General features: G+C 38.9%; 1 protein-coding gene across 2 annotated transcripts in view; it reads left to right on the plus strand.

The window, feature by feature from the left end:
- The window catches only part of slc9a1a (solute carrier family 9 member A1a), a 48,807-nt gene that overhangs the window by 27,632 nt on the left and 7,242 nt on the right, over positions 1–13,933 (plus strand). The window contains exons 4-12 of one of the 2 annotated variants that reach the window (XM_047360708.1): positions 699–916; positions 2,909–3,108; positions 5,315–5,404; positions 7,571–7,641; positions 9,440–9,616; positions 10,099–10,228; positions 10,391–10,492; positions 11,104–11,185; positions 12,844–12,900. In XM_047360708.1, the coding sequence (XP_047216664.1) occupies positions 699–916; positions 2,909–3,108; positions 5,315–5,404; positions 7,571–7,641; positions 9,440–9,616; positions 10,099–10,228; positions 10,391–10,492; positions 11,104–11,185; positions 12,844–12,900 (1,127 nt within the window). The remainder of the gene's footprint in view (positions 1–698; positions 917–2,908; positions 3,109–5,314; positions 5,405–7,570; positions 7,642–9,439; positions 9,617–10,098; positions 10,229–10,390; positions 10,493–11,103; positions 11,186–12,843; positions 12,901–13,933) is intronic. The other variant, XM_047360709.1, reaches the window with a different exon arrangement.

The following is a 13,933-nucleotide window of genomic DNA, read 5'->3' on the forward strand; positions in this document are numbered from 1 at the left end:
TACAAAAAATACAAAGTATGGGGCAGATTGGATGGGGTTAAGGGAGAACATGAATGAAGAAAGGAGGCAAAAGAATACATTAATTATTTTCTACGAGTTACAAAGTGTTATGGGTGGGGGGCCATATCAGATCATCTTGTCCCAGGCCGACTGCTACAGAAGCCATACCTGGTTTTAGGGGCACCTCCACATTTTCCAAGGTGGCAATTAATGACCTCCTGTGGCACACAGTGATCTGTTACCTGTTTTTAAGATGCTGGCAGGAGGTGTTGATATATCATGTCCCTCTTCCCTGAAATGGCTAATATATTTCTGGCTTCAAGGATAACCGTTTTTTTTTTCTCATTTTTACTGTGTTTGGAGCAGTCTTCCTACTGACATGAAAGTCTGGATATGACTTTTTATATCATGGTTTATAAAAGAGGAATAAATTGGCTTACTGTTGTCAATTCCTTTCTTCATCTCTAAAGCCTTGAAAGTCAAACCAATATTCACAAGAGGAAGAAACGGCAGTAAATCTAACCGCTACATCAGCTTGTGGGATATTTATGCAGCCGTTGCTTTTGGCCTTCAGATTTTTGACATGCAATCATTGCGTGACTGTTGGTTTAAGCAGAAGTGGTTAACGGATAAGGATGACTATATTTTTATTTTTTTATTTTTGCTGAAATAAGATTTGCTTATTTCTTCTTCTTCAGGTTAATAGCATGTGGAGCAGTGACCCGACCCTACATAGAAGCTAATATATCCCACAAGTCCCACACCACAATCAAGTACTTCCTTAAAATGTGGAGCAGCGTTAGCGAGACGTTGATCTTCATCTTCCTTGGTGTGGCCACAGTGGAAGGACCCCACCGCTGGAACTGGATCTTCGTCACAGCAACTGTCATCCTGTGTCTGGTTGCACGAGTTATAGGTCAGCTCAAAAGCTCCAAATTTCTTTTTTTGTTTGCAGTTTGTTTTGTCATTTCTTTCCTAAATAAGAAAACTCCTTTGGGTCTCTGTGTTTACTTATTAGAATGGTTTTAGATTTCACATGACTGTCTGTCACTTGGGATTTTGCTTCACAGGGCATTGGATTGAGACACGTTGTTGGCTTCAGATTACATAATGGTATTTTTCTCATTTTCTCTCAGGGGAGCTTCCACAGTATCTCTTTCCATTTGATTTCATATAGCTGTCTCTGTGTGGAAAAAAACACAAGTGAGGATTACCTTGCTGATTTCTTGATGTGTCATGTCCTTATAATCTGAGTTTTTTTTTCACGTGTGGTCTAGTATTAAATTGATGCAAGATCTTGTGACGGACATACATCGGACTGTCTTGCAGTTAAAGCTCAACACTTGATCAACTATAATTCTAATACTTATCTCTTTTTTTAGTTCTTAAAGTGTCAGTTTTACCTTTATTCACCCAGGCCTTGTCCACACGGAAACAAGCTTAGGTGGTTCTGTAAAGTTGTTTTGTCATTTAGGCGTTGCGTCCACATGGATCTGGCGTTTTGGGAGACCAAGAACGATCATTTTTAAAAGCGTGTCCCAGAGTGGATCGATTTTTAAACCCCGTTTCAGTTTTTCCATTTGTTCGAGTGAAAACGCATCTTTTTAGGAAACAATGACGTCACACTTCCTCCTCGCTCTGTGACCCGCATGCGTCCTTTGCCACCATGTTGCTGTGTTTACCTCACATGAGTTGTCTGCGCGTGCCTGGTCTTTTTATCGGCCATTTTTGGTGTGTTTCTGTGGCAGTGTCACAGCACCTCCCAGAGACGGACTGGGACAATAATCCAGGCTGGGATGGGACACCATCCCAGCATGCCACCACCAACGAATTAAGGCAAACCACCAAGACTGGGTCAAATTGAGCACAATGTCTGCACACGTCAACTGAATACCAACAAAATAAATGTTTGTGCTGTGGTGCAATATTATCTACTCAAATCACAGAAACTGAAATTATGTTCACCTACATTATGCTATGCATAAACCCTTTTAAACTCACTAATATGACAATCAATCATAGTATCATACAACAAATGATTTTGAACAATTCTTTGACTTGGTGGTACTGAAAAATAAATCCAAATCCTTGTAGTGAGGGTGGGGAAAATAATCAAATTGCTTCTCTTGACTTTCATGGCTGTTGCTGTACTTGTCTCTGTCTCTCTCTCAGTGCTGCTGGCTGCTCTGCAAAATGAAATTAACATTTTAAATAATCTATACTTGTAAAGTTAATTGTGTACAGATTTGCTTGGTCTTTCTAAGACATTAATATGCTTTGATCTGTTTTAAACCATTCCACCGTAGCTCTGGGTGAGTGTTCAGGGTTGCTGTCCCTCTGGAACGTTCACCTGAGCCCTGTCTCGGGTGTTTGCAGCCTTCAACATTTTGTCTTCTTTCAGGATTCCTCTGTGTATAACTTAAATCAATCTTCCTATCCACTTTGACCAGTTTCCCTGAACCACCTGAAGAAAAGTGGGGAGGGTGTGTTCAGGGTGATGAGCAGTGTTACTTTGTGCTACATAGTGTTTGGCACGTACAGCATATAAGTTTTGGTTTAATCTTCTTTCACATGTTTGCTAAGCCCCCAACATGGCTTATGGAAATCTGCATTTGTGACTCCTCATGACTTCTTTCAGTAATGTCTTTCTTCTTGCTACTTTTCCATAAAGGACTAATTTAATGAGTACATGATTAATAGGTTTTTTATCTTCCACTAAGCTGTGGATCTCTGTAGCTCCTCCAGAGTTACCATTGGTCTGATAATGCTCTGATTGTTGTGGTAGGTTTGCAGTTGTGCTGTTTTTGAAGGACTCAACAGTGCATTGTGAGGTGTTCAAAGGGTTTTATAAAGTCACTAAGTCTAAGATATAAAAATGTTATTTTGATTTGACTTTTCCTTTTTTCAGGTGTGGGGGGTCTTACGTATGTAATCAACAAGTTCCGCATTGTGAAGCTGACCACCAAGGATCAGTTCATTATAGCCTATGGTGGGCTGCGAGGTGCCATTGCTTTTTCGCTGGGCTTCCTTTTGAACAAAAGCTTTGAGATGAGGGAAATCTTCCTGACTGCCATCATCACAGTTATTTTCTTCACCGTCTTCGTTCAGGTAAAGATACTGACGTAGTTTTTCTACAAACCCTTCTTAATCTAAAAACAAACAGTTCAAACTGCCCTTAATTCTAACTATTTAATTCTTTCACTTGTAGCCTGATAATCACATGCCTGCATCACCTGTGATCAACAAGCATGTTGGTTTGCAAAAGAGTCGCATATGGTGCTGTGTATTTGCATTTATTCATCTACTTTGAATTTCCCCTTGTTCCAGTGACTCATGTCTTCACTCAGTGAAGCTCAGAGCTAAATGTGTATTTAGAGCCTTTTTCTTCATGCTGTTAGATGGAGCTCTCTGAAGCAGTGATATTTACTGGTAGGGTGGTGAACGTTTAGGCAAGGATTTGAATTTTGTTTTTCTCTTCTGATTTTAATAAAAAACAAATGTTCTAAATTTTTGCACTTGCTATCTGATCTATTGATTGGGAGATTTTTTTTCTCGAACCCGGGACAGCCGCTTCGAGGACTATAGCCTCTGCACATGGTCGCGCGCTTTCGCCCCTACACCATCAGCGCCGCGCCCTGATTGGGAGATTTTATTCATTAAACCATATTGGTTGCTGTACCTGATGTCAGTCTTAATGACAGACTAAATCACTTTTCTTTTTTGATATTCATTCTTCTGGTTTTTGTAATAATCACATCATAATCTGTCTTACAGTAGACAGTTATTATTAAAAAGCTGCAATGTGCTGTCATCTGCTTTAAGCCGTTACAGTGAGCCCGACAGCAGACTTAATCTCATTAAGTGACAGAAAGATGCGCTCAACCCTTGAGTTGCAGACAGGAACAAGGATACACAGACACGTCTTTTCCATCCATATTAATGCGATGCAGGATTGGCCCGGGCTCCTGGTTATGCTCTGGAAGTAGCCTCACATAAGGATATTATTTACACACTCATTCATTCATTGTATGGATACTCACTATTTTACAGCTCTGCAGTAAAATAGGATTTAGTTATTATTTAAAGACGAAGACAAAACGGTTATACATTTGCCATGTTTAACTGTCATTCATTAGCAGTTTTTTAACTAGCATTAGCAGCATTATATGTTGTGTTTGGTTTGTTCTGTTAGTTTTGAGATCTGGAAAGGCCGTCACCCCTGAGTTGTGTTGCTCTAGTTGCAAGTCCGAAAATCTGTGGGATTTGCTAATTGTTCAGGTGCTAACTACTGTTAGCAACACAAGCAAATAACTATCTCTATTTTAAAGCATTTAAACAGTAAAGGCACTTTTCACTATTATGTGTGCCAATACTTTGATGAGATATAAACTGTCTGACGTGCTAAAAAATAGTGTATACCAACAACATTAACTGTTTTTTATATGTACAGCTGCTATATCGGTCCTGAACTCAGGGCTGCTCAGAGACCTCAGACTTTCCCAGTTAGTATTCTAACTTCAGGGAGCATTGTTGTTGGACTCTTCTGAGAAAAGTCAGAAAATCAGACTTCCTAGAAGAAAGATTACTCACTCTTGGCGTGATTAGTGCTGTTGGCATTATTAGCTGTTAACATCAGCCTCTGTGTGCATTTTCTGCACAGTCAGTGGTCCCTTACTTAAACGTGAGATTTCCAAACTGCCAGCATTTCCAAATGTAGCATGGATGAAACACTGTTGTTTTGCTGCAGTTCAGCCTAGCTGTTATTTGGTGACTTTTCCGTCACTGCTTCATTTGAGGGCAACGTGCTTGAACAGCTGACATGCATAGATAGAAAACTGTGTCTTTTCTAGAAGCCAGCAGCCTTTGCGCTTCCTCTGACTTCATTTTAAACAGTTCCCTGATACAGAGTATCTCTACCTTTGAGTTTCTTCTTTAGTGTTTTGGTCAGTGTGACGTGTTGACGTCTAGGAATGGCTGCTCACCGATCACAAATAAGATCTGATTTTTCATTTTCCTACCTGTCAAGTGTAAAATCGTTTGATTACGGTCACTGTTTGATTTCTCTGTCGACTTCTCTCTATTTCAGTAATCTGAATTAGTGTGACCTGATGAGCTACTGGGCCAGTGTCAAAGTGCTGTCTCTCATGTTATACACTACTCTGGCATTCAAACAAATCATAAAAATACTGGAGATAAAGGTATCCCAGTTCAAAAACTCTTGTCCTATACTGATGATGGTAGCCTATCACTATCTTGATAAAAGATTGAGGTGTTTCATATGGATAATGCTTTGTTCTTCTCTTCCCCCTTTAAGGGTATGACCATCAAACCCCTGGTGGAGCTGTTGGCAGTGAAGAAGAAACAAGAGGCTAAACGCTCAATTAACGAGGAGATTCACACACAGGTACCACCTATGAAGAGGCAGTTCTTTTCATATGAATGACCTAGAACCTGTAACTAACAAGTTCATCAGCACTAAACATCAAATGTTGAACATTGCCTCCACCTAGTGGCAGCGTGGTGGTACTTCACGTCTGTGCATTAAAATCCATTCCAGACATTTTTAACAATTAGTATTTATTGATTTTGTTGCCTAATTCTGTTTGATTAGCTTTTGTGTGCTTAGTCTGTTGTTTAAACACTGACAACTTTGAAGCACAGTGGTCTTCAGTACCTGAATGTTTTATAGGTAGTAACAAACACACACACCCACCCTCCACTCTAAGGGCTTAGTGATGAGTCACCAGTGCTTGAGGCAAGAGGAGCAGACAGTCCTAATGGCTCCTTCAATGTAAAACAGCGGTGATTAGAGGAAGGAGAGAGTTTCACAGACCCAACAGTGTGGGTCTGAACAGACTTCCAACCAGGCTTCTGACAAGTCTTTATTTACTCACTTATTGGTACAGGAAATAATGTGAGCTACTAGCGCATCTGTTCACAAATATGATGCACATTTTTTGAGCTTGTTTATCATGGCTGTTTGATGGATTTTTACAGTTTTACTTTCTATATCTAGCCCGATCTATCCTTTTCTAGCAATTTTGAGGAAATATTTTCAAAAATAGAACAAGTACAGTAACTAATAAACAAGCGCACTTGTTTAATTATAGAATTATGTTAGTTTATTGATCTCTTAGTTCTGGCTTTAACTCTCTGTAGACCCATTCTTCTGTGTCAGCACTTTTACAGATGATTCTTCACCCCTACAGCATGGCCCAGTCTTTATATAAGCCATTGTCCTATACCATACTGCGGTGCTACTTAATGACTTGTTACTATAGCAACAGCACTTGTCAAACTGTCGTCTACAGGCTTAGTCAGAGCACCGGGCCGATCTATGGGTCGGCTGCAGTCTAAGCAACGAATGAGTTCTTACATTTCTCTGGTTCTGTAAGGGGGGGCTGCTGCTGCTGTTAATAAAGCTGCTCCAATCAATCATCTGGCTGCTGGTGCTGTTCACCTCCTCTCATGGATTCTATTTTAAAACCTGTCGCCTGCTGTTGCTGAAACCGATGTTACTAGAGATGGTGTTTGTACTGTTAGGGATGGCAACAGTAGTGGAGCAAAACCTATGAGATGCAGCTGAGTAAGGTCTGCATGGTGCTGAAGTGACACCGATCATTGTAGCATTTGTAATTACATATAATATGCCAGCTTATTATGTGCAATAATGTTAAAACTGTATTAAATTCTATTAACGTTCATAAATTGATTAATCTAAAATTAAAGTCAATCATTATTACTCACATACTGAATACTCGAGCTTTAGCTACATAATTAGACCAAAATAAAGCACCAGAGAAGTTTCTGTAGTTTAGAAGTTATTTAATATTATCACAAAATGTGACAAATCAATTACAAAAGTAGAAATTGATGAGAGTTGATGCCTAATAAAAAGTTATGATCAAGCAAACAATATCTACTTGCGACACATCAAGTAAAACAAAACAAACGGCTTAAGACAAACTACACTTCCATGTTCAGCCATCGCTGTGTAATCTCTTTAATGAACAAAACACAGCAATGCAATCAGCATTTAAATGCACATTTAACTGGGTTTATTTTAACTCTGTGGATTTATAAGTGAAAGAAAAAGTTGTTCATCCTATTGGTCTTTGATCAGTCTGCTCTATATGCTGTCAGACATTCAGATAACAAACTAGACCATAGCAAGCTCGTAGACTCCTCATGTTTTTAGAAACTGAGCTAACACCTAAATGGATAACAGTTTGCTTTAACTAAATCTCTGGTCCTACAAGGCTGGTACATGGTCCTATGGTAAAAGTATAAGAAATAACTAAGGGGGGCTTGTTAAAGTGATCTGAATGACATTGGACTACAGGTGGAAATTAGCACTGACAGCTAACCTGATACAGTGCATCTTTGCTCTTGTTATGTATACTGTATATTGTCCTTGTTTTGAATTAATGTATTATTATTATTATTGCTCTTCAACTATAACAAGCTTTTTCTCAAACATGAATGTTTGACTTTGAATTATTCGCAGTTCAGACAAATGAGGCTTATTGAAGATGGAAGTAGTCTGATGTTGTTTTAAACATCTTTGCAGTTCCTTGACCACCTGCTGACTGGGATTGAGGATATCTGTGGACACTATGGACATCACCACTGGAAAGACAAGTATGTATTTTAATGGGATCTAAGAGGGTACCTATAGTATCAGAATCAGAAGAATCAGAAAAGCTTTATTGCCAAGTACGTTTTTGGACATACAGGGAATTTGTTTTGGCGTAGTCTTGATACTGTAGTTCCTACATAATAAATGTTGAACATGTATGTTTACAAATTTCATAAGAGTCGGTATGTCAAAATAAAATGGCAAAGATTCTCTGTTACTTTCCACTGACTGTTACCTCTGGGTCAGGAGTCAGTTTCTGCCTCCAGCAGAGTTTAAGTCACGACTGATAGTAGGATGAAGCAGTAGATGGATAGATGGGTTAGGGCCTCGTCATCAGTAATTCGAGCGCTGCTTAGTTTGTTGTAACGAAGAAAGAGCTGAGACAAAAAGAAAAGCTCTCAGTTTACTGGTTTGTCTGCATTCCAACCCTCAGCTACGGTCATGAGATCTGAATCATGGCTGGAAGAACAATATCCTGGATACAAGTGAATAAAATCATCATCAAGATGAGGAGTTTCGTTATCTGGCAAGGAGCTAGGAGTAAAGTCGCTTCTTCTCTCCATTTAAAGGACTCAGTTAAGGTAGTCTAGGCGTCTTATTTAGGAGGCCTTCTGAAAGTCCCCCTATGAAGGTTTTTTGGGCATGTCCCACTGGGAGGAGACCCTGATGTACCCAAAACTTCCTGGAGCTGTCCTGGGAAAGCCTTGGGATCTACTTTAATTAGCCGGAGAGGAATGTCTGGGTTTCTCTCACATGTTAAGTCTGCGACATGATCTTTGATGACATGTCATTCCTTCTTCACATCAAACCTGAAGGAATTCTGTTTTTTCTAGCTCTTAACCATGAATCCACAAACACACCCAAGCTTAAATAGCTTCATTCTGGCCTATCGGTTGATGTTGATCAGAAAGAAGAAGTTACCTTTAACGATAGTGTCCGGTTCAGTGGAAAGTCGCTCCATATGTCGACATGTCTTTGGATAAGACAGTGAGCCCAAAATTAGTTAAAGTGGTACCTCCATGCGCAGGAAGGTATGAATGGAAAAAACATCAAGCACTTTGTAAAGTCCCATTATACTGCAGGATACTAATAGGGCTATCTAACGATTATTTTAATATTCGATTAATCTGTTGACTATTTTTGGGAGTAATCATTACTAATCGGATAGCAAAAGCAGCTTAATAGAAGATTTCTTTTACACAATTTAAACCAGGTGAAGCTGAAGCTATGCCACTTGAGGAGTTCTAGATAGAGCATTTGTGTTTCATTTTAAATGCAAAATGCATATGTTTTTAGTCTAATTTAGGCCTAATTACTGCTCTAAATGGGTTGTTCTTTGAGCAAATGGCATGTTTGTGAGTGTGTGTTTACTCCAGGTAACTATTATACGATTACTAAATTAGTTGACGATTATTCCAACTCGATTCATCTCGATTTATCCGATTCATTGTTTCAGCCCTAGATACAAACCATATGTTCAGTTTAGTGTGGACATCTTTTTCATTAGTTCTAAAAATAGTTTTATGAATATGCGTAATGTTACGAAGAGTATGTGATTTATGATTACATTTAAAAGGTAAACTGTTCCCGCATTTTGGATTTTAAAATTGACCCCAAAAATGAACTCAAATCTGAACATTAACTTTCGGAAAAACTTGTACTTTTGAATTAGAAAAGGGGGGACTATCCTGTTTTTAACCATGCTAAACAAAGGAAAGAAGGGGAAATATTTGACAAGAACGAGCTAAATGTTTTTTCCAGTTTGTTGTTGTTTATTTGTCATTGCCTTTCTCCTCTCAGGCTGAACCGCTTTAACAAGAAATATGTGAAGAAGTTCCTGATTGCAGGCGAGCGCTCCAAAGAGCCACAGCTCATTGCCTTCTACCACAAGATGGAGATGAAACAAGCCATTCAGCTGGTGGAGAGTGGAGGGGGATCTAAGCTGCCTTCTGCCATGCCGTCAACAGTTTCCATGCAGTGAGCACTGCGGGCTTTGTTTACCTAAATTAACTCTGATGTAGCTAAAATCTTTAACATCAGTAACAAATATTAGTTGTTGAGGTACGATTTGACCATTAAGAATAAAGCAATTTTTTCTAGACTTTGTTGAATTTTAAATAGGAAAGAAAATTATTTATTGTTTTAAAGAAAACTGGCTGAGAAGCTTCCTGGGTTTGGTTACCTCACTTCATAGAAAAGTGTATCACAAAAGGCAGTGATACAAAATAAAATGTATTCAGAAATGCAGAAACAGTTTTATCTTGTGGTGTTGCACCTTGTTTTGAAAGTAAAGATCACTAATATGGGTGAACAGGAGGCAGGTTTCCTTATGTTCAGAACTGATCATCTTGGCTCAGTTAGTTACGTTTTAATTAAAAACAAACTTGACAACTTGCTGTGTGTGCACGCTGTCGGCTTTTTGCGCCAGTCAAACAACATCTGATTGTTTTTCCGGTTAGGAACATTCAGCCCAAGCACCAGCCTGCTCCTCCTAAGCCCACAGAGAGAGCTCTTCCACAGCTGCCCAAAAGCCGAGAGGAAGAGATCAGGAAAATCCTCAGGACCAACCTTCAGAGGACACGGCAGAGGGTAACAATCGTGATTACATTTTTACACAAGCTTTTATTCTCACTTAACAATGCCGCTATTCGATTAGTTTCTTATGTGCTAGTCATTTGTTGCTCCACGTCCGCTAACAAAACGATATTGGTGTATTCGTCACGCAGAGCTTTTTATGCTTTTATTTCTCAGCTGCACTCGTACAACAGACATACTCTGGTGGCGGATCCTGATGAGAACGCATTTAAGGACTTAATCCTGAAAAAGCAGAAGATGATTGAACTGGACAGAAAGGTACGTAAAACTTCATCTCTTAGATCACAGTGTTTGCTGTTTTGAAAAAAATGAACAAAGTGTCAACAAGCATAAAGAAATTTAAACAATACTGGAAATCTATAGAGTAAGTTTAAAGGCAACTTCACCAATTTCAGTCTTTGAGCCATGAAGAGTTAAACTGATTGAACCAAAGCCATGATTTAGATTTGAATTGTCAGTCTTGAGTTTATTAGTAAATTGATTCCTTTTTTCCAGACTCATAGAGGAGCTAATTTATTCTCTCAGATGAGTAGTCCCACATTTTCTTCTGTTTCGTCAGCTTGTAATTGCAAAAGGAAATTGACTCCTTTTTAGGGTAAATTAAATGTGCCAGAAGTCGCTGAGGACTGTGGAGGACTTCTGCAGGCTCCCATAAAGCAAAACATAATTTCAATTTTGTTTAATAAAGATATTGATAAATTGTTGACGAGTCACTGAACAGTGAGTTTATTTTAGTTTCCCTGGAAACTGAGTTATAATGCTATTTTCTCATTTTTATTCTGTCTAATCCAAGCTTTGTGTAGTACTATTGCAGATGTTTATGACTTTTAAAGTTCCTCACAAAACAGATTTATTTTGGGCCTTCATAGATAAAAGAGATGACCATGTACCTGACTGTCCCCGCTCCTCATCAGGGCTCCCCAACCATGAGCAGAGCCAGACTGGCTTCAGGTAAATATAAGCAGAATCGTGTCAGCTAAACACAGAAACAGAAACATGTTACTTTCTGGTCTCTCTTGAAACCAAAGACAAAACTTCCCCTTGTAATGGGGTACAGAGGGATCAGATATAGTATTTTATTAATTTCAGTTATTAAAAATCAATACAAATGCACCTCAATAACTAAGAATATCATCAGAAAGTTCAGTTATTCCAGTAATTCAATTAAAAAAGTGAATCCCCTATACAGTTTAAGGTAATTGCCATAGAAGCTTGCTAGTCAGAGTGATATATACAAAAGTATTAATGAAACATTGAGAAGATGGAAAGGATGCAGTACAAAATGGTGCACAAGCAAGGATAACGGCAGCCTTGACAGGATTTTGAAGCAAAGCCCTTTCAAGAGTTTAAGAGAGAATGAAAAGGCGTGGACTGTAGCTGGAGTCGGAGCCTCAGGAGTCACCACACACAGATAGATCCAGGACTTGAGCTACAACTGAGGCAAACCTCGTATTAGGGCACTTGGAACCAGAAACAATGTCTGAAGCTTAGACTGTATGGACTGGGCTGCTACTCAGTGGTCCAAAGTCCTCTTTTCAGATGAATGTAAAGTTTGCATCTCATTTGGAAATCAACGTCCCAGAGTCTGAAGTCTAGTGTGAAGTTTCCACAGTGAGTGATGGTTTGGGGTGCCATGTCATCTGCTGGTGTTGGTCCACTGTGTTTTCTGAAGTCCACAGTCAATGCAGCCGTCTACCAGGAAACGGCACCTGCCCACATTAATAGATTAGAAGAACAGAAATAGGTTTTATTGTCCCTAAGAGGGCAGATTCTGTTGTACCAGCAACGAGATGGAAAAATGGAAGCATGCAGATTCAGACAAAGGTATGAAATATTAAAACAAACAATAAAAATAAGAGACTGTACAACAAGGGCATATTTACCAATACCTGGTTTAGTGGCCATGGCATCACTGAATTTATGGTGTCTTGACAGCAAAACCAATAATGCAGATGACCTGAAGGACTCTATTAAAGCAACTTGGGCTGCATTAACACCGCAGCAGAGCCACCTGCATGCCATGCTGTATTAATAATTCTAATTCATGCAAAACAAGCCCTAACCAAGTGTTGAGTCTATAAACTGTGCAGTGCATTGACATACTTTAAATAGGCATACATGTTTGAATTGAAGAGTATGTTGTATTGATTTTTTATGTTTCTATTTTAATTAGCTGTATGCCATAATAATCAAAATGAACTAAAATAAACATTGAAAATGTATTCCAACTCCAGTCCCTGAGAGCGATGGTTCTGTAACATTTAAATGCTCCAGCACACCCTAATCAAATGACTGTCTTGCCTCCTCAGCATGACATCAGGTTCTGCAGAGGACTGGTAAAGAGCCTTTCATTTGATTTGGGTTTGTCAAAATAGGCTGCAGGACAGTGACTCTTAATGACTGGTGGGCAGATTCCTGCAATATAATCATTTTTAGTTGTTGAACTGAATTACTAAAAAGAAAAAAAAACATTTTTATTATATTCAGATTCATTGAGGTGCACGTGTATATGTGCTAAAAACTGTGCCAATGTCCCCAGTCCCTCCTTTGATGGAAAGATGTTTGCATAAGCGATCCAGCATATAACACGGAGTTTGGTTTCATTTTAGGCAGAAATACTGATTTCATACCTGCTCAGCAGCAAAAAGGAAACAAAAAGTCATCAGGTATGTAGAATAAAGTGGAGCCCTCTAAAGGAGAGATAGGCTAACAGCAACTATAATATGCATGTTTTTATTTTTCCATTACTAATGAAGATAAGCAGGTAGGGTCACATTTTGTTCAGCATGTTGCTTAACAGGATCTTTAGCACCATTTCTAACCTTTAACTAAAGTAGAATTATTCCAGCATGTGTTCATTATGTGTTGTTAACCGCTCTGCTCAGCTGAATTATCTAAACTGTCTTAATTTAAACCAGTGACATAATGACCTCTAGAAGTAGTTCACATCATCCTCCCCCTTGAACATTACAGTTGGGACTAGATATAAACATTAAACACTGACATTAAATCAGACTTTATGTTTCCTGTTTCAAGTGTGTTAGGATTGCCAAAAGTATTTTTTATTTTAAAATTCCAGAGGTTTACTTTCTTTGGTTTTTGGTAGAATTGCTTATTAAACTGTATGACTTGGATCAAAATTCTGGCCCATTCATCCCGTCAGAAATGGTGTAACTAAAGGTTTGTAGATTGTCTCACACCTTTTCAGCCCCCCCACAATTATTCTATGAGATCAGCACTTTTTGATGGTGACTACACAACATTAAGCCACTTTGTAATTTATTTGGTATGATTGGGTTGAGTGTCCATATGGAAGGAGTATTCGTGCCCTAGCTTTACGTTCCTGACCGTTTTGAGATATTGCTTCAATATTTCCAAATAATGTTCTTTCCTTGTGATCCCATCTTTATTGTGGCTGCCCCTCCCTCAGCTTTCCGCAACTTCCTGTTCGCAGACATGCAAGCTTCCTGCTTTGTCCTCTAAATGTAACAATGGCCATTATGGCCACACACTTCAGTTTTAGTACCTAATAATCCTGCTTTTTATGTTTGTTTCGGAGAAATGACTTTTATTCTCAGAGGGGCCTTTTCAGCCCATGTTGGTGCAGGACTGTGGATAATTACACTCTCTTACCAGCTTTACCCAGCAATCTCAAAAGGTCTTTCGCTTTTGTTTTGGGCTTAATGCACATTTTGTACC

This window comes from Girardinichthys multiradiatus, chromosome 3, assembly GCF_021462225.1.
Source record: "Girardinichthys multiradiatus isolate DD_20200921_A chromosome 3, DD_fGirMul_XY1, whole genome shotgun sequence".
NCBI lineage: Eukaryota > Metazoa > Chordata > Actinopteri > Cyprinodontiformes > Goodeidae > Girardinichthys > Girardinichthys multiradiatus.